Here is a 21,245-nt window from a genome sequence, read left to right on the forward strand (position 1 = left end):
GGCACAGATCCATTTTTTTTCTTAACCATACTCCTTCCTTTTTCTTTCACCCTTATCTACTTTTTGTTATCTTTCTGCAGTCTCTCCAGTTTTTTATACCTCCCTCTTATTTAGCATTTTTATTGCTATTCCTCTCACTCTTTCTGTGTTTTTTTTTTCATATTGGTTTCTTTTCTTTTATTTGCTGAGTCTTTCATTGGCTTCATATTCATGCTTTTCATTTAATTCCCTCATCTATCTTTCTTTCTTTCTTTCTTTCTTTCTTTCTTTCTTTCTTTCTTTCTTTCTTTCTTTCTTTCTTTCTTTCTTCCCTTTCTCTTCGATTATCCACTCTCACATTTCTATTGTTCTTTTAGTTTCATTATTCCTTCACCCCACTCAATCACTTTATTGCCTCTCTCATTTTCTCCTGCTCAGTGCCTTTGTTGTAGAAGGCCAGTCTTGTCCTGGCTTATAAATTACCTATTTCAGGATGTCTACTAGACCATGGTCAGGGAGAGAGTCTGATTTGTTTTCCCTAATCTGCTTTGTATGTCTTGTCTTCATCTCGAATGAATGGGAATTTCAGTCATTATGTATCACTGCTGGGCTGTGGACAATAACGGTTCATTATCAGTTAATTAAGGATTAATTTCCCTAGGCGGTTATTTTCTAAATATCACTGCTGTGCTTCTATTGTATACTTTCTGATACAGATACCCACTGTATTGACCTCAACATATTTTTCATGACTTTATTAGCACATTTTAGTAAACTTTTCAAAGAAACTGTATTTTTATTAGTTGTTTATTAAATAATTTAAGAGATAATCTAGTGTTAATGCTAACTACAACAAAAGAAATTAAAAGTAAGCAGTTATGTGTTGAAAGACCCAGACAGTTAACAATAAAATTAGTGCATCACATAGTTTTATGTAGTGATTTTTTGGGGCAATGCAATTAACAATTGCAACCCATAATTTTCAGATTATAATTCAATACAGTGCACATCTCGAGAGAGTCCTAAATAATGAAATGTTGGACATTTGCCAGGACTTGTCCAAGAACCCACAAGTGGTTTCGCTCGCAGTTTTAGAAGTTTTCCTGAAACTGTGACGTCTCTCCATCGGCAGTTTCTTTTTGAAAATATCGCACAGTGATAAATGAAAGTGATGGAAGGGGGCGGGGCCGTCCAGTTCAGACTGCGGGTACTTACATGTCGAAGTGCACTGGGGTTTTGATGAGGTGCATCATGGATGGATTCCAGAACTCAAGAATGGGCCCACTCAAGAAAAAGCAAAAAAGGATGCAGCCTTCGAGTTTTCAGAACAAATACAAAACAAAGTTCAACGACATTGTCCTTTTCATAGTGGAGAGAAAGATGGGGACAAGAAGGAGGGCTTTCCTCACAGAGTTGGCAAGAAGAAAAGGCTTCAGAGTCGAAGATTATCTAAGGTAAAATAATCTTTTTATTTTTACCTTTATGCACTGATACATTTAAATTATTTCATATCCCACTATTTTTAAAATTAGGTTTCCTGATGTACAGTTGACATGTACAGTCAATGTTTCTTTTAACTTTTCCTTATATTTCAGAAGCACGGTTTTGGCCTAAACACTTTTTGCAATCGGTTGATAACTAAGTATGATTTTTTGTCCAATTATCAAGACGTGCTTGTTTGTTCTGGGGAAATGGTGTCTACGTGTATGCCGCAGGGTTTCTTTGTGTGCCTGTGTTTGTTTGTAGGCGTGCTTTTGTTTATGGGTGTGTGCGTTTGTGCGCTCTTCTGACTGTTATAGATGACGTTTTACAGATACGTGATTTCGTTACCAGTATTTTATGCAATATGAATAAAAAAATGTATTGTCAACTCAACTGCACATCTGGGCAGACAAAAAACAGCTGCAAAATTGCACTCAAAATCCAATCCAATAATTGTAACCTTCCAAAGAGGATCATAATTCTCTCTTTGGCCCAAAACGCTAAATGTAAACCAAATCAAAGTTGCAAAATAATGAAAACTGCTTCTCTCAGCGCAGGACACGAATACCACTGTCGGCAGCTCTTTGGAAGACACAATTAATTGCCATTGTCAACCTGATGCACGTTTCTTTGTAACCGATGCTGTACATTTGTGTTCTTTATACAATCGGTCAATTTTAAAGTACATTTGACTTTCACACCATAAAGGAAAAGATTTTCGTTCTTGTGAATGTTGAAATTCCGCTAGTGAATCTGACTTTGGTGGCTCGCGGCAGCTGCCCTGCTGCGGGCGTCGAGGGAGACCTGCGCGCGGCGACGAAACTGCTGTTGCAAGTGTGAAGGTGGCGCCGTGCCCGGGGGCTGCGGTGAGGGTGCACATTAATGTGAATGTTTTATAGAAATGCGATAAACCACAGGAAGCAGAAGCTTGATGTCGCCAACCGACTTTTTATTGGCAACGGGTAATTCATAACTGTTTGAGGGAAGGAAGACCGCTGCAAGTGCCGAAAAATAATATTTAAGAAAAAAGACAAGAACGATATGTCTTTACTGGCATTGGCGTAATAAGAACAACAGTAATGTTTCTAAGAAATTAATCTCACCTGTTGAATCCTTAAAGGGGCCACTCGGTAAATGATTTCAGAATGCCCTCCAAAAACCCAAGCAGACATCAACAAAAAAAGCAAATTCTATTGTTGGTGATTGGTAAAGGCGCACGGCTGATTAGATTAGAAAGAACTTCTTATTTTCTCAACAGTAGATAGCTCCTTTAAGAGTGAAAAATGGATGGCAAAAACATATCATATTGTAATAGAAAATAAGCACTTGCAATGCCAACAATTCAGACTATTTTACCAGTGCAAATGCTTCTTCAAAGATTGGCGAGTTTATATAACTGGGTAATGGGGTGAATGTGAGAACGAATGAATGCTTGAGTCCATGGAAGGATGGGTTCAAAAGTCCTTAGAAAAGGCGGAACCCGGATCCCCACCAGACCCTTGCCCTCCCAAGATTATGGCCTTACTTCCCAATCAGCTTTCTCCCGCCATTCAGACGCAGTTCAATCTAACAGAGGAGTCGGGCACTATTCCGTTAGAGTGGAAATCTGAGCAAAATCACCCATTAAAAAAGCCATTCTTAATCCCAATATTCTGATTATCATCCAATCTCTTTACTGCCCCTTTTAGAAAAACTTTTAGAATGTTTAATTTATAAGCAATTGACAGCCCATCGAAAGGTGAATCAAATTCTGGACTCTTCGCAATCAGGATTTAGGGGTCGTTTACAAGGGCGGACGGACTGGCTCCGTCCGCTATGTGGTGTAAACCGGGACCATCCACCATGCATGCGGCGGTCCCGCATGCCCAATTATGATGGGACCGCCACTGCAGGGTTCTTGTTCCTCACCCCTAACATTGCGGCGGTGGCTGCTGACAGCAGCACCGCCGCGATGTCAAATCGAGCATGTTGTGCATTTCACTGCACTACGTGACAGGTACTACACTTTGCCTGCCTCTTGGTGCAGTGAAATATTGGGGGGTACCATGGGTACCCTCCCCAGTGCACCCTTACCTCACCCCAACATAAGGGGGGCACGCAATGGACCCCAAAAACAAACTCTGCCTGCCTTTCAACAGCATTTGCACCACTGCGGAAAGGCTGGCTGGAGACCTCATAATAATTTGGCAGACAGTGCTTGCTAGGCACTGCCACCATTTTTTTAATGCAGTCCACTCCACCGGGCAATCGTAATGATGCCCTGTGGCGGTTCCGTGACAGACGGGCTTTGCCTCCGCCGTGGCCGCAGTCTGAATCCCACGCCATCGTAATATGGCGGAGAGAGAATCGCGGTCACCGGCGTAGCTAGGACGGGGCGGTCCGCCCCAGGCGGCACTATTTTTGAGGCGGCCGCGGCACTGGAGGCCCGTTGCGGCCGCAGCTGACTTTATAATTTATTTGTGAACACAGAGTCCAGACCCAAATAAATTATAAAGGCCGCGGCAGCCGCGACGGGCCTCCAATGCCGCGGCCCAGTTTGAAGGTGCAAAGCTGCGCGGAATGCGCACACATGACCTGTTTCTTGTTGTTTGTTTAACTGCTAGTGCGCCAGCGCCTGCAGTGCTTTCAAAATTGCCAAAAGGCCTGCGTTTGTGTGTGGGAGTGGCAGTGCACTTTGCACCCTGATACCTGCAGTCATGAGGGCGAGCCTGCAGCTATACGCTCCACTTGTTACAGTCGGGCGGGCGGCTAGAGTTAAAATAAAGCACGGCGCAGCAGGCACTGACTGATCTTATCACTGCGCACAGTGTTAAAATTGCTCTCTGGTAAGCCTAAGTGCACTCGTGTGATTTCTAAAGCGCAGCACTTCCAGGTAGTGGAAAGTGCAGCGCATTGTTTTTTATAATATAAATGTATAAGGTGGCAGGGCAAGGGCGGCTCATTCACACATTTTCTTTACTTTCACAGAAGGCTGGCTGGTGTGACAGCTTCTCTCTCTCCCTATAGGAGGGTCGGGCCGGTGCACGGACAAAGGATTAAGGATACGCAGCTACTGCATTAATTGGTCTTTGGTACGAAGGCTTTCTAATGACAAAAAACCTATTTACTATAAACTAGCGCCAAACCTACTTTTGTAAAAGTTCCTGGGTGTTATCAGGTCCTCCTTCCGTTGTCCCACACTGTAACATGCTGGTCCTGGCGATCCACAAAAATGGAGCAGCAGTGGCCGCTAACTTCCAGGAGGGCATGAGAGCCATCAGTACTTGGATGGATCAGAATTGTTTAAAGCTAAATTCTGACAAGACGGAGGTTATGGTATTTGGTGAGCTGACCCCGTCTTGGTCCCCAGTCTGGTGGCCTTCGGAGCTAGGAACCCCCCCATCACCAGTATCTAAAGTTAGAAATCTGGGAGTTCTATTCGACAACAAGCTAGCTTTTGTCAGCCATGCTAACGCAGTGGTCTCAGCGTCCTTCTTTACCCTAAGAATGGTAAAGAAACTGCTCCCATTTCTTCCCCCAAATGCAGGCAAAACCCTAATGTCCACTTTGGTATTATCTAAGGTGGACTATTGCAACGGCTTATTGTTGAACGCGCAGGAGCAAGTTTTGAACAAATTACAGCTTGTTCAAAATGCTGCCGCAAGGATCCTAACCGGCACACCTGAATATTCATCCATCTCTCCCATCATTCGTCAACTACATTGGTTGCCGGTTAGAAGCCGTACAAAGTTTAAGGCCTTGTGTATTATATATAAGGCATTGAACAATACTGGACCAGAATTCTTTAAAAAATCCATTAGTGTTTACAAACCTAGTCGATCTTTACGTTCATCTGCAGCCCAACAGCTCCAAATTCCACGCACAAAGAAAGCAACATGGGGAGACAAACGCTTTGTGGTTGCTGCTTCGAAATTGTGGAACCTGCTCCCTCCCCATATCAAATTTAACCCATCTCTACTAACATTCCGAAAGCACCTTAAAACCTGGCTTTTTAATCAGTAAACTTTAAATAGGAACCCCCTGCAATCTGTGAACTCCAGCGCCCAGACACCGGAAGGTATTTGTGTGCTATAGAAATTTTATAAATAAATAAAATAAAATAACAGGATGTTTCAATTTTCTGCCCGCCAGCCGGGCCCCAAGGCACCGAGGAATTAATTGCTGTTCCTCTGCATCCGCCAGCCGGTGTTCCAGAATCGATCATCACCTGTTCACCTCATGACCTCAACATTATCCTGTTCCTGTGCCCTGCCCAGGCAGTCAGAGTCCAACTAGTGCCCCGGACTCACCATGCAAGCGTGAGTCTCGTAGTGAAAGCAGGTGGCACAGATTGAGGATACAGTGCAGGCGGCTCGCTGTCTGACTCTTAAGAGACAGGCTAACGATCTTGCTGTGACACGCAGGCAGCTCCTCTCAGTGGATCATTCTATCAAGAGACCACACCAGGTAAGTCAGATATTAATTTAATAATCCGCTCCTGAAATTCAAAATGTTGATTAAGAAAATGGCAAGGGGACTCCAGCACAGCATTGCGCCTTGTAAATGGGTACACTAAAGTTGTCTGTGCTGTAAATGCAGGCCATCTCCGAGTTTTGTCTGCACTAATAAATCATCAAAACTGCTAGTTTATTTAAAGGGTTTAATATCTTTGCTTGGCAGTGGTACTACAAGCAGCATGAGACTTGCTTAGTCAGAGTTAAGGCAGATGATTAATATCCATGCTGGAGAGCTGTCTGTGTCAGACTTTTACCTCATGGCCGTTTTCACTCACTATTAAGTAGAGCAGAGAGTTTATATGCATACTGCAAATAAAGTTACCAGCATATTGTATTGTAATGAACTGTATTATATGTAGATAGCTCAGTGGGTTCATTCTTTTGTCACAGAGAACCCTTTGATTTTTGTGGTTCAGCCACACCTGAAGCTGAGGTTGGGGTGGTGGGTGTTGATTATTTAAAAATTAAATAATTGCTTTTAAAGCACATGCTACTGAGTTGGACTTTCTTATTGCTCAAATCAGTGTGATTTCCGAAATGTGTCTGTTTTCATGGACTTCATTGCATGATTTTGGCTGCAAGAAAGTGTAGCTCTAACTGTCATACATTTAGTTGTTAAATGTCTTTCGTTTCGTAAATCCATTGAATCTATGAAATTTCACACATAAGCAATCTGAAACATTAGCAGCTATGCTCAAATGAGAGTAATTTCTGACATTTGTATGATTCCATCGTCTTCACTGCTTCATTTTTCTTGCGGGAAAGTGTCACTCATAGTCGTTGGAATGTCACTCATAATTACACAGAAATTATGAAAATATCACTCATAACAATCTGAAACCTTGGCAGCTATGAGGAGTGACACTTTCTCACGGACAAAATCACTCAATAAAGATGAAGGAAACCTATAAATACCAGAAACAAGGTGCATAGCAGCTGATCTTTGCAGCATGCATTTTAACCCTGTATGCACAATTTTATGGAGTCAAAACTGCTACTAGACAAGTAACTATTGAGCAGGGGCTTTTACACCCATGTCTAAGTCCGTCATCCTGTCTTTCCGCTCAGCCACAGGTGCGGCTGAACCACAAGTAAGAAAATGGTCTCTGTCGCAAAAGCAATAGCCCACTGAGTGGTCTACATCAGCGACGGCTCGTGGAGGGAGTTACGGTGGGGCAGGAGGGCGGGGAGGGGGAGGGGCAGGGCGGAGGTTGCTAAAAACCGGCATATGGATAATTGCAGGTAAGTAAACAATTTAATTATTAAAACGAATTTCGTAGTGCGCCTTGCATCGCAAAATGCAATGCAGTGCGAGCTACGAAATTCGTTTTATTAATTAAATTGTTTACTTGCCTGCAATTATCCATATGCCGGTTTTTAGCAACCTCCGCCCTGCCCCTCCCCCTCCCCGCCCTCCTGCCCCACCGTAACTCCCTCCACGAGCCGTCGCTGGTCTACATTAAATACAGTTCCGTATGTCCTGATGTCAAAGTACATGAGTCTCATGCAGGAATTTTATACCCAAGCACACCACCCTGTCTCCCAGCTGAGCCGGAGGTGCGGCTGGACCAAAAGTAAGAAAATAATTGCTGTTAGCGGTAATACTACATGTCTCTCGGACCTTAGCTGAACCCTAAAAATACCCCTGTACCCCAAAACCCATACCTTGCCCTGAACCCTAAAAATACCCCTGTACCATTATTTTTTAGGGTGTACAGGGTAATTTAAAAAATATATATATATATATATATATACATAAAATAAAATATATTTTTATATATGAGATTGATAAAGCCTGCTGTGCAGGCGAAACGCGTCTCTCTGTCATTGCGGGGTCGAGGGAGACCTGAATTTGAATAAATAAGCCTTATACCTACATACCTGATGTACGTGCCTCTTCTTCGTTGGAGCAGGACTGTCTTTTTGATATATATATATATATATATATATTTAAAATAAACTACTTTTACAAAGTATATGCCTTCACCATGCATGCCTTTGCGTTGTAAAAGGAAGCGTGCTAAAGGCATAAGAGGCGTAAATGTTTTCGGGGTCATGGTATTTCGTTGTAAACCCACTTGCGTTATAAAAAATGCAGAGTAATGGTATGCAGGATATTATCCCGCGGAATAACGTCACATATTCCTGTGTAACTGAATGCATGCATGAGTGAAAGCAGGTTACATCAGTTCTACAGATGGAGGCCTCTGACCTCATTAATGATAATGCTTTAAAATTACTTAGAATCACCAATATTATGCCAGTGCAAGCATTACTTATGAGCTTAGCACCGTCGTAGGCCAAGACTGTCAACAATATACGCATAAATGCCAGCATTATCGCAATGCACGCAGGTGAAGGTAACACTGTGCCAAGAATGCCAACAGTATTTCATAAATCTGAAGGGCAATATTTATGTAAGAGCGAACACCACTGTATGAAAAGGTCAAAAAATTGTCAAGGATTGCGACCTCTATCCATTTGAGTTTGATTTGATTATAGCGGAACTATTACTCAATAGGTTATTGGAGCAGAGCATAAGGACATTGTGAAAGGAGGATCAGTTCTTTAGAAAAAAACAGTTTTTAAAATAGTTTTCCTAAAAAGGGTAACTAACACAGGACTCGCCTGGAATATCCAGGGGAAGGAAGTTCTGATGTTTGGTTGATGAATATGAGAAAAAGTGACCTCCAGTATGGCTGTGTTTGAAACGCAGGAACTGCACCATTTTGGTAAATTCTTGACCACCTGGCAGACTAGATAAAGAGCTTTTAAAATGTGGCTCAAGCTGACAGAACACCAGTACAGGCCTTTCATGAATGCAGAGACTGAGCAGCATATAGGAAGATTCACAAGAAAGCAGGCCATTGCATTTTGCACAACACTGAGACAATGAAAAGATATCCTAGGGGACCTAAATAACGAGAATTCACATAACGGAGCTGAAATGTAGTTGAAGATTGTAGTACAGTTTTACTGAGAATATAGGGAGGAGGGGAATAACCTCTCTGAGCATCCTAAGAAGCAACAAGCAAGTGGAAGCTACTAAATTGATTTGAGAGGAGAACAATACCTTACAGTGAAAAAGAAAGCTGAGATTTCATGTGGAAGGCACAAGGATAGAAGTAGGACCAAGTTGTGAAGGTCACCATAAATGCAGCCGAATAGAAGCATGGGTTTTTGGACAAAATACTTAATGAAAAATATTTTGATTGTGATACATAAATATTGTGTCAAGAATACAGTGATTTCAGAAATATAGTTTACAGGAATATCAAAGGTAAGAATATCGTTTTAAATGTTGTTTTTAATATTGTTGTAAAAAATATCGGTTGTGAAAATATCATTTTATACAATATTGTTTTATTGTTTGATTTATAAGTATATTTAGTTATATGCAAGTGTTAGTATGTTTTGCAATTTTCTTAGGTATTTAAAACGAATTAAAATATGATTAATTTTATTATAAATGTGATTAATGTTAATATTGAATGTATAAGTAATTATGTTAATGGAGTGGGATGCTGGGTTTTCTAGGGAAAAAGGTTGGGTAGATTATGAAAATATGTGAATATTAATTTGCTTGTTTGTTAAATTTTACACACTAAGGGGGTCATTATGATGGCGGAAGGACCACCACCGCCGGGGCGGCGGTCCTTCCACCATTCCCAAGATCATTACCCACTGTCCAATTAGGATGGCGGTGGGTATTGCGGCAGATGCAAAGTCCGTCCGCCGCTTTTCCGCCAAAGGCAATCACACCGATTGCCTGGTGGATGGTGCAGGGCCGCTGAAAGGGTAGGCACCTCCTACCCGATCAGGATGAGGGTTTGTGGAAGGCCTTTCCATGGCGGCGATGCCCAGCCACGGCCGGCAGTGGGAGTACCTGCAGGGCGGTGACGTGGGGAGGGGGAGGGATAGGGTGGGGGGTAGTAATGTATGGATTATGGAGTTTTACAGGTAACTAAACATTTAAATAAATAAAACTAATTTTGTTGCGCGCACTGCATCGTATTTGGGGGATGAAGTTCACTCAACGAAATTCATTTTATTTATGTTTACTTACCTAGGAAGCTCCATAATCCATACATTACTACCCCCACCCTGCCCCTCCCCTCCCCACGTCACCGCCCTGCAGGTACTCCCACTGCCGGCCGCAGCTAGCGATGCCTCCATGAAAAGGCTGGTGGGGATGGGGTTTGTGCCCCCCTTGTGTGTGGGGGGGTGTCGCTGCACTGGGGGGTACCCATGGTCCCCCCTCATTTCCATGCACCAAGTGCCGCGTGGTGCCTGCCACGTAGTGCAGGGAAATGCTGTGCACGCACTTTTCACATTGCGTGCTGTGCTGCAGCCAGCAGCACCGCCCGAAATGTGAAAAGCCCAGGATGCGCCCACCAATATGGCGGGCGCATCCTAATCCCAGTGGTGGGACTGCCGCATGTCTGGGGGAGTGGTCCCAAACATCGCTATGATTGCGGGTGGACCTAGTCCACCCGCCATCGTAATCAGCTCCATAGGTTTTTAAAATTGTTAAAATGTATGGCTTTTTTAATTATAAGTAATTTCAAAATCATTGTTTTTCAATGAAAAATAAAATGGTTTCATTTATGTAAATTATATGTAATATTTTTTTATGTATATTTGTGTGTATGCAATTTAATAATTTTTAAACTTGTGAATAAAATTTACTTTTTGTAACAAAGTTTAAAAAATAATCAGTTTAAAATGAACTTTTCAATGTTTACATGAAATTTGGATTTAATTTGTAAATATTTACTTATGTTTAAATTAGATTTTTTAATTAGCTAACATTTAGTTGCGGTATTTTTTTGGTTTAATTTCAGAAATCATTAAAAATACACATTTTGGTTAAATATTTTGTATATATGAAATATTGACATTTTAAAATTGAATATTTCCATAAATTATTATATGTATTAAGATAAATGCATCCTTAAAAAATAATATTGATTTTTATAATAAATTGTAATATTGTATTTAATGCATTTCCTTTAATATTATTTAGGTAAAAACGTATTGTAAAGTATTATATACTAGTTAATTGTGAAGATAATTTACATATTTATGCGCATACTCATAAATTATTGTATAATATATATATATATTTTTTTTTTTATTGATACATGGTATGTTGAATATATATTAATAAATATTGTATTCCCAATTATTGATTTGATTCTTTATTGTTATAATATGAGTTTCTGGACTAATTGTAATATTTGTAAATTATGTAACTGTAGAATTGAATATGATGTATAATTAATGTAATGTTATAAAGTCAAAATAATAATTTAAAATGATAATTTGTACTGCTAATGGCATTGGAAATATTTATTAGGTAAGATTGTGTTATAAGTAAAGTTTTTACTTACTAGCAAATACATTTTGTAAGTTTTACGTACATTTATTAAACAATTTTTACATATTTTGAAATGATATTGTAAATGATGCTATTACTCATTTTAAATTTCATCTGAGTTCTATATATTTTCATATCACTCTTATTGACATGTTTGACATTATTTACACATTTTTGCTTTTTTTAACATTTTGCAAACATTGGGGCCGATTACGATCCGCCCGCCATTGTGGTGCAAAAGAGACCCGCCGCCATAGGTGCGGTGGTCCCGTAAAAGAAATTAGGATGCGCACACCACACTGGCGGGCGCATCCTGTATGTTTACATTGTGGCGGGTGGCAGGACCCACCACAATGTAAAAATACATGCTTTACATTTGAATGTGCAAAGTGGCAGGCACCGTGCGGAGCATGCCACCTTGTACATGCAAATGTAGGAGGCACCCCCCACGTGCAGCACCTCACCCCCATCCCCCTGGGGACCCGCAACAGGCCCCCAAAGGCATTTTCCACCTGTCTTTTTGCTGCGGACACTCCGCCGCAAACGACAGGCATCCAAATACCCACGGCGGTGCCTGCAAGGCACCTCCTCCATTATCCCCCTGTACCTGGTCCCGCAAGGCGGGCGGAACAGGCCCGCCTTGCGGGACCACGGCGGACGGTCTTTCCGTCCACTGCGGTCACAGATTCACCGCCATCGTCATCGGCCCCTTTGTTTTCTATAGGGAGATAGTATTTCTTTTTAGTTTTATTTAGCTGCCATTTATTTATTAGTACAAACAAAACTTTTGTAGGCTATTTGTGTAGTTTTTGGTTCATTTTCCTGGAAGTGAGTCATGGGAAGGTGCTGCTGTTTTTCGGAGCTGGTAAGACCATTTTTGTTGTTTCTATAGGGTTTGTAGCGTAGGAGGAAGGTAGGGAGTAATAGTAAATGGTAGTTATAGAGTTGTTTTTTGTTTTGGAATGTTTATTTGTAGCTTTTGTTATTTCATTTACTAGTGTTTTTTGTTAGGTGTAGGAAGAGTTTGCTAGTAAAGTATAGTTATCTTATATGATTTCATGTTATATGTTTTGTGTAGATGAATTGTGATGCTTATGTAATATTTATATAGTGTTTTTAGTGGGTGGGTATTATATGCAATTTTACAGGTTTATGGATCCAAAACTATTGTAGAGACATTGCTTTTTTATTTTTAAATGAAGTCATTTTGGTTTCTAGCAAACCAATATTTTAAATTTTGATTTCCTCTGATTGTTTGGGTTTCCAAGAGCGTTTATTTGTTGTTTTAACCTTTTTGTTTTTTTTAGGGTTGTTTAAGAATTTGGATTGCTTTTGTTGGATTTCAAATGGGCCTCTTTTTTTGCATTTTTGAAACTTTTTCTGAAATTATTTTTCCCTTTTTGGGGAATTTTATTTTTGACTACATGGATACTGAGGAAGATCTGCAGCAACATAAAATAAGTGATATTCAACTTATTTTTTGTGGGTCGGAAATTCTATATTTCATTATTTTTGTGTAATTTGATGTGTTTGGTACTTGTAATTTCAATTTTCCTTGTGTTGTATTTAATTGTTTCTTTTTGATTTTACTTGTAATTTTGAGTTTTGTGGTTGGTGTTTTTTTTAACTAATTAATATGCATATTAATTTTATCCGTAAGTCTTATTCGCAATTTTAGTTGTATATTTTTGACTGATGTACACAAATACATTATCTAGTATTCAGTTACAAACGATTTTAGTTTAGCTGGTTTGGATTTTTTCATTTGGTTTATTGGGTACTCTGCAGGCAATATGTATTTTTATGATAGGGTTTTCGCTGTTGATACTACATAGTGTATTAATTGTTCTTTTTATAGGAGTTCTATGAATTTGAAGAGTGTAGGTTGAGGTCTGCCTAGTGTGGATTAAAAAGAATTGTGTCATCCTTCTACTGCATTGTTGTTTTTGGCTTCTTGAGCTATGGAGATATCGTAGACATTCCACCATAGTATTTGAAATTTGAGTTGGCATTTCTGTCCAAAGCTCTGCAGTCTGCCTGCCCAAGTATCTTCAAAATAATCCATTAGGGGGCTTAGTTTGAATTTGTATTGTTGGCAGAAAATACCTTTGATAAGTAAGTTATAGTGGTTAGCTACCTCTGTGACATGCACATAGGCAGATTAGCTGTTTGTTGCATATTCTACACTTAGGGGCCAATTACTTAGTTTTGGTGGTGTGGTTGGGGGTGGAACTCTGCCACTGCGCCCCTGCACCGCCGAGTCCTGCCGAGACGTTGGCAGGCCGGCAGCATGGCATTCCCATGGCAGTACCTCTTTTAAACGCCCTGGTGCCTTTGAAAAAGGCACAGCAATGGGAGCGCCTCACTAGGGGGCTGATTACGAGGGCGGTCGGACTTATGTCAGACCTCCATGGTATTAGAGATGGGAACACCCGACAAGCTGTCGACAGTCCCGCACTCCCGAATTACAATGCAACTGCCTTCACGGTGGTCTCAAAGTGTATTTTTTGTATTGTGACGTGTGCTGCTGGCTGCAGCAGACATCGCATTCCAAAAACACATATTGTGCATATGACTGCACTATGTGGCAGGCACCATGCGGTGCCTGCCACATGGTGCAGGGATATGAATACCCAACACTGAGGGCTAGGGGAAAAGAGGGGCCCACTATGCACCCCCAATGTCCCTTTCTGCCAGTCTTTTCATGGCGGGTAACCCACCATAAAACGGCTTGAGGGGAGGGACACCATAATCCCTCCGGTAGTTCCTGGTAGGCACCGCCATCATTGTAGAGATCAGAGTGCCCTCCTATGGTCCAACGGGCTCCTTGAACCTGTCAAATCCATGGTGGTTGGTCTCTCGGACCACCAACCCTCCACCTGCGAACCTAATGTAGCAGGCAGAAAACATGCTTATGAAGGCGGTGAGACCCCCCATGTTATGCCCCCTGTGTGCATGCACAAAGGGGAGGAGGCACAAGGGCACCGCACACCAGTGTAGAAGTTATCTACATATAAATGGTGGCTGTTGTTAAAAAGTCCTCTACCAAGTTCCCACACAATTTTCTCAGTCACTCCAAAAGTGGAGGACAACCAGGGGGGTTAATCCTGGATTCCTTACCGGTGTACACCCTGAAATTAGAGACATATCCAGTCCTACTGTTACACAGCATATACAGTTTAATTCCATAGCGTGCTCTCTTACTAGGAATGTATTTCCTAAAAACCAAGTGGCCCTTGAACAACACCAAAAGCTCATCCACTGCTTTTTCTTTCCCTGGAGCATGGAGCTCAGAAAATTGATCAATAAAGTGATCAATGACAGACCGAATCTGAAAAAGATGGTCACAATTAGAGTGATCTTGTGCCAACGCTAAACCATTATTGACAAAATGCAGCTCACCATCACCTACTCTGCAGAGACATAGCAAAAAACAACGATATCCCACTAGAAAGAAAAAAACAAAACCAATTACTCACAAGACAACAAAATACACATCGAGCAGAAATGCAAAAAGTTTTTGACACTCAAAAAACAGCAGCCAAACATACTGCTATTATTACACCATTTGCAAGAAACACATTCATGCAGAGAAATTAAACTCATTTACATTGTACAAAAAAAGGCTCTTACCAAATACATGCAGCTACACAAACAGCAGAACCACGAATAAAGAAACTGCAACCTGGAACAGTCTAAAGAGCAAAAGCCTTGAACTAGAACAAAAAGGGAGAAATAAAGCATTACAATTCCAATTCACAAGAAATAAAACAATTAACATTATAACATGCTATGTCACTACCCAGATGGTCAATCGGCCAGATGGGCCTTTAAATAGGGCTCAGAAAAATGGGGGGGGGGGGTGACCTTGCCCAAGGGATCGGGTGAGGTTGTCTGTCAGGCCAATCTGTCCCCCAGGTGGGGCAGAAAACAGCAGACATAAATGTGCTCCCTTGCAAAAGTAATTTTAATTTAAAAGAAGTCCCTGGTGTCTAGTGGAGTTTTCTGCCCCCGGACAAAAAGGCAAAAAAAACAGGCCAATCTGCCCCAGGGGGGCAGAATACTCATACAAAACCAATATGCCCCCTGAAAGCGACCCTTGCCCAAGAGGTCACATCCATTTTAATTTTAAAATTAGTCCATGGTCTCTAGTGGGGGCAGAAAGGCCAAAAAATGGGCCAATCTGCCCCCAGGGGGGGAGCAGGATTCCCATTATAAAAAACTTGGCCCCCTGGAAGTGAGCCTTGCCCAAGGGGTCACTTCCATTTCAATTTAAAATAATTCCCTGGTGTCTAGTGGGGGTTCTTGCCCCTCCTGGGGGTAGAAAGGCCAAAAAAATGGGGTGATCAGCCCCCAGGGAAGGCAGAATTCCCATACTAGAGAAATTGGCCCCCTGGAAGTGACCCTTGCGCAAGATGTTGCTTCCATTTACATTTTATAATGATCCCTGGCTCTAGTGGGATTTTCTGCCCCCCTGGGGCCAGAAAAGGCCAAAAAACAGCCGATCTGTCCCCAGAAAAGTCTTAAAATTATATGGCCCCCATAGGAGGCGACCCTTGCCCAAGAGGTCGCTTCCTTTTTCCCAAAGAAGACATCCCTGGTGTCTAGTGGGGCATTCCTGCTGCGCGATCGTGACGCTGTGCACGACCGTGCAGCAGGAATGCCCTGCATTGAGACATCAGGGGAGAGGAAACACTGTTTCCTCTCCCCCGATACCTCAATGTGTAACGATCTGCCCCCCGGCCCACCAGAGAACAGAAACTTACCTGTGCCTGCCTGTATGCCTGGAAGCAAATCCAGCACTTCCTGATGACGTCGGCGCGCGCTGTGCGCGCTGAGGTCACAGGATCGCCGAGAGGGGTCTGGGGTGGCAGTGGAAGCTCTTCCGCTGCCATCCCCCCTTTTGGGCTGCCCATGGGGGGAGCACCAGTGTTTCCTCCATGGGTGGGTGCCATGACGGAGCGGCTCCGTCATGAGCACAGCCCAACCGATGCTCATGACGGAACCTCTCCATCATGAGCAAGGAAGGGGTTAATATGTCACCAGTCATGATACAAAATGTGACAGTGCAGCTGAATCCATCACTATTGCTGTACATTCCGATTGGAGTGGGCAATATCAATGTCTCACTGGCATTTTACTAAAAGTGAAGGTAGAGGGAACCTCTAGTAAATTAAAGTCTGTAGAAATAGTTGGTGAGCATGTTTCCAACCTTACTCCGAAAGAGCCAGTGTCCGACGGCTGTATGAAATTCAATGAATACTTTTCCTCACTAGTAAATGATGAACCATGCTCAGAAACTGTCACCTGTGTAACCAAAACTAGATGTGGTAGATGCACAAATTAAATGTTAAAGGGCGTTTTGCTTTCAGAAACAGCATCTGTCTGGACAACATCCAGCAGCCCCAAGAACACTTTTTCTCCACCCATCCACCGATACCCTGATGCGTTCCTCCATGCTCTTAACCCTGGCTGTCACTAGCTGCACTCCTGCCACACTACACCACAGAACATGAAACAAGCGTTCACTGGCATCTACTGTATGTTTTCACGCACTCTCCCATACCCTACACTCACCAATCATGCACCAAAAGCAGTCAGCACTCCACTCGCTCATGCTCCAACAGACAAAACACCACCCAAACACACCACAATTACATGAATGCTCCTCAACACCAAGTCACTCACCAAACAAGCTATGGAGCTATGGGACCTACTGCAAAACACCCTCTGGACCTGCTCTTTATCACTGAAACATTGCTAAACCCAATCTCAGCACCAAACATCACTACCTCCATCCTGGCTGCCTATAATTATAATATTGTTAGGGAAGACCATCAGCACAAGCTTGGAGGTGGAGTTGCCATCATATTCTAAAATCCCATCAGCTGCAACACATACACGGACACCCACACCAGCTACATGGAACCCCTCACGTTCAAGATACATGTCACACCCAACTTCTCCCTGGTGGAACCCTCATATGCAAACCACCTAGACCCAACACCAGTTTCACCAGTAATATCACAGACTTCGTCACACCCCTCATCATCAAAGCCAGAACCTTCTTCCTCCTTGGAAACCTTAACTTTCACCTAGTAAACTGCACCTACTGAAACTCTACATCTCTTTGAGAAAACCTTGCAAACATTTGCCTCATTCAGCATGGTACTGAACCAAACCACACCATTGGACCCCTAATGGACCTGATTTTCTACTCAATCAGCAATATCACAGTCAACAAACCAGCAACTATGATCTGGAAAGACTACGCCCTCATCACAGGAACCACCCGCTTGAGCTAGAAAATAATTTCAGAAGAGAAGTGAACTTCTGCCATCTTCAAGCATCTGCATGAGCACACCAGCAACTGGCTGAAAGCTGGATCACCACAAGCACCAACACAATGGCTCCACTTAAGCACATAGTTGTTTATTTTCCCAGCCAAACCTCTGGAGGAGACACACACAGGCTCTGTGCAAGGAGAGAAGAGTTTCAACATCTTGTTTATAGGCAGAGAGGGCACTCTTAGACTGTTTGCAGTAAGGGGCACACATGAAATGCTACAAAAGTGGGTATAGTAACCCCTTGGAACTGTTACTGCATTAGTTAGGGATGAGCCAGGTGTTTTTCCTCCCTGGTGCCAGGCATAAATGTGGCACCCCAGTACCCTCCTCAGCAAGCTACTTGACCTGAGGAAGCTCTGAAGAGGTCTAAATGTCCTGTTTGAGACTTGAGAGGAGACCTGTAAAACTTGATCTGCTCCTTCTTGTACCCAGAACAAAGATGTGTGCTGACCTTCTATTCAAGCTACATGGACACAACAAGCTATAAGAGACCCTGGAGTGAGTGATGTGCCTTTCCAGAGGCCCTGGAATCCTTGGCTGTGCTTAACTGGACTTCTCCTACCACCCCTGAAAAACTGGGTTTTAGAAACAGTTTGGCTCCAAAGAATCCCAGAGGACAGGGGGAAACCTTCATGGCCAACCTGACCAAGGTGTGCCACCACTGGGCTGAAAATTCAAATTTCTCCTTCTCAGGCTTTTTTGCGACAGGAAATCCTCTACAGAAGGACCTTTGGGAGACAGTATTCTGCCCTGTGAAGCCCTCTTCGGCTACAGCCGACATCCTTTCCTCATTGTTGAATCGAATCTCCAAACAAATGACTAAGGGCCTTATTATGAGTTTGGCGGTTCTCCTGTTGGTTACCACAGCTGCGCCCACAGGATGACTGCTAAGTCCGTAGTGCGCCCGACCACCGGATTACAAGTGTAATCCATGGGGGGTGGGCGGTGGTGCGGCAGTCTCATGGAGGTGGTCTGTTAGCCTCATAGGAGAGTCTAACCTGCAGACCACTGCCATGGGAGCACTGACTGCCCGTTCCTCCACAGTGTGGCATTCACCATATTGTGCATGCCACACCGTGCAGGAAGAGAGGTGCAATTTCAGGGGAGCAAAACATTTGTCCCCCTGCATGCATCCTCAGGCCTAGTAGTCGCAGGGGACCACCAGCATATTAAAGCTCCTGACCACTGCACCACAGCCACAGGATCCTGGATCCCAGCTGAGGCGGTGATCTCATGGCCGTCCAACCGACACACTCAGAATACTGTGGGCGGGCCTGCTATGGTGGCGGTGGTTGGACCGCCGCTCTGAGTATGGCGGTCCTGTGGGCAGCTTTACTAGTAATAAGGCTCTAAGTACGAATGAAGAAATATTGACCGGATGAAGGCGCTAAAAGTATCCAGCAAGTGAGGGACCTTTCCTGGGCATAAAAGTTGAATTTCTCCCACTAAGAGCACTCCTGCCAAAAATCACAGCAACAACGGGGCTTCGTATAGCAGCTATCTGACCTTGTAAAGCTCTCTTTGGTTACAGCTTGCTTCCTTGCCCCACTGAAGACTTTAGTTTTATTTTTGAGACTAAGCCTTAGGGTAAATCCTCCAAAATGGTTTAACCTGGTCCATGTATCTAAATTTCGAATTTGCAACAAAATTAAAAATAATTATAGTTGGTCCAAGGATGGATTGCTCCACCACCAGGCCTAGGGAGTCAGGGTTTCCCCACCCGGCCCGCTTTGTCTCTTTCTTTGCTTTTGTTTTAGATTTAGGACTGAGTCCCAAGTCATACCATGGCTGCTGCCACATCCATGTTGATATAGTGTTAACCAATCAGATCTCAGCAGGAGGTCTGTTGGCCCCGATCTTCCAATATGTGAAATATACCACGTTTTTTAACTAAACAGACTTAGCCCAATTCACTAAAGCACTCTTTCTGGATATAGCTTTCTGACACATTTCGCTTGAATCTGTTCAGCCGAATGAGCTGTAGCTGTGTCTAATTAATTAATGGGGATAAAATGTTTTGGTACCCCCGTTTTTCTAGGCCCCTGCTTGACAGCTCCCCCTCTACTTTACCAGGAAGGAGTTGAAATTAAAAAAAAATACTTTGGAAATTCCTGTGAAGAATAGTCAAACGGCACTAAAGATATAAGCAAACCAAAAAACACATGTGTTATAGAAGTTCGATCCTATCTATAACTTTCCAGTGACTACCACTGTATACAAATGACAAAAGTAGACCACACTCCAGGATGTAAATAATTAATTGGTTTTCATTTAATTTGTGAAGTAGGAGAGCACAAGAATTTCCCATAGCAGCCGCTAAGGTTTGACTAAATACCTCGTCAAATCTATCATCTAAATTATCATATTAGTATGCTCCAATTTATTGATGTTCTAATTTTTTAGTAAGTATTTTCACTCTTACAACCTTAATTCATGGTCAATACAGATATAAAGTGAGGTTACATGCATTGTTACCAAGTGAGATTTCAATGTCAGCGAATGTTCGTATATAACATAAAAATATGTCTCATAAGTATCATCTCAGTTGTTTCACTGTTAGTGCCAGAAATACATCCACATATTTAGTTTTTTTTTATTTTAAAAAGGGAGCCTGTTCTAGAGACTATAGGTCTGCCTGAGGGATTTTTAGCATCTTTATGCATATCAGGTAGGAAATAAATTGTCTGCATAATTGGAAACTCAACCATGAGGAATTTAACCGCATCCTCACTTAGGAGGCCTGAAACCTTATGGTTAGCCAATTTTTCCATATACATCTTTTTTTCTGCAACCTTCCTGTAACATTTTTGGACATTGAGCTGTTGATATGCTTCTTGCATATATTTTCCCTTTGACAGTATAACTGTGCCTCCACCTTTATCAGCCTTTTTATTATAATATTCCAGGCATTTCTCAATTAGTTCAAAACCATGAGTTTTTTTAAACAAATGCTCTGTTTTGTTATTATTTATTTTCTTCAATATTTAAAAATTTGTCATGACACATTCATATATTAAGTCAACTTGATTATCTGGTAGCAAACAGGGCAGCATTTTGATTTCTCTATTGTGTATTGCTCAGCCCTTCTACAATTTGTACAATGTCAAGCTGTTTGTGTACTTCCTTGTCTGTTAATTGGATGTCATTCATGTCCGCTTCATGGGCCAGATTACTCAATGTAATTAGTGTTTCAAGCTCCCCTATGGTCAGATTAATTTCTTGTTGCTCATATTCATCATTGCCTTTCCTCCGTCAAGATGTTTCTTTGGTGGCATAATATTTCAAAAGTTTAAATTTAAGAATGTTTTATACATATATCTATATACATATTAATTCTAGTGTTAACTCTATTGATGTGTATCTCAGGACAAATGTTTAAACCTTTTTTCAGATCCTCTTCATCTGTTGATAATTATGTCTGATAGATTTATGATTGCCATCTCTACTTCATTTTGCGGTTCATTTGCTTCCCATACTGTCTTTTCATAAAGTTACGAGAAACACTATTTAGGTAGTACGGTGTTGGGTATCAGTGTTAATGTGACCAGGGCTACCGTCGAA

General features: G+C 42.1%; 1 protein-coding gene across 2 annotated transcripts in view; it reads left to right on the plus strand.

The window, feature by feature from the left end:
* The first annotated feature begins 1,177 nt into the window (after nucleotides 1-1,177).
* The window catches only part of DNTT (DNA nucleotidylexotransferase), a 1,394,583-nt gene continuing 1,374,515 nt past the window's right edge, over nucleotides 1,178-21,245 (plus strand). The window contains exon 1 of one of the 2 annotated variants that reach the window (XM_086922528.1): nucleotides 1,178-1,433. In XM_086922528.1, the coding sequence (XP_086778654.1) occupies nucleotides 1,195-1,433 (239 nt within the window). In that variant the 5' untranslated portion in view covers nucleotides 1,178-1,194. The remainder of the gene's footprint in view (nucleotides 1,434-21,245) is intronic. The other variant, XM_086922529.1, reaches the window with a different exon arrangement.

Source organism: Lissotriton vulgaris, chromosome 5 (assembly GCF_964263255.1).
Source record: "Lissotriton vulgaris chromosome 5, aLisVul1.2, whole genome shotgun sequence".
NCBI lineage: Eukaryota > Metazoa > Chordata > Amphibia > Caudata > Salamandridae > Lissotriton > Lissotriton vulgaris.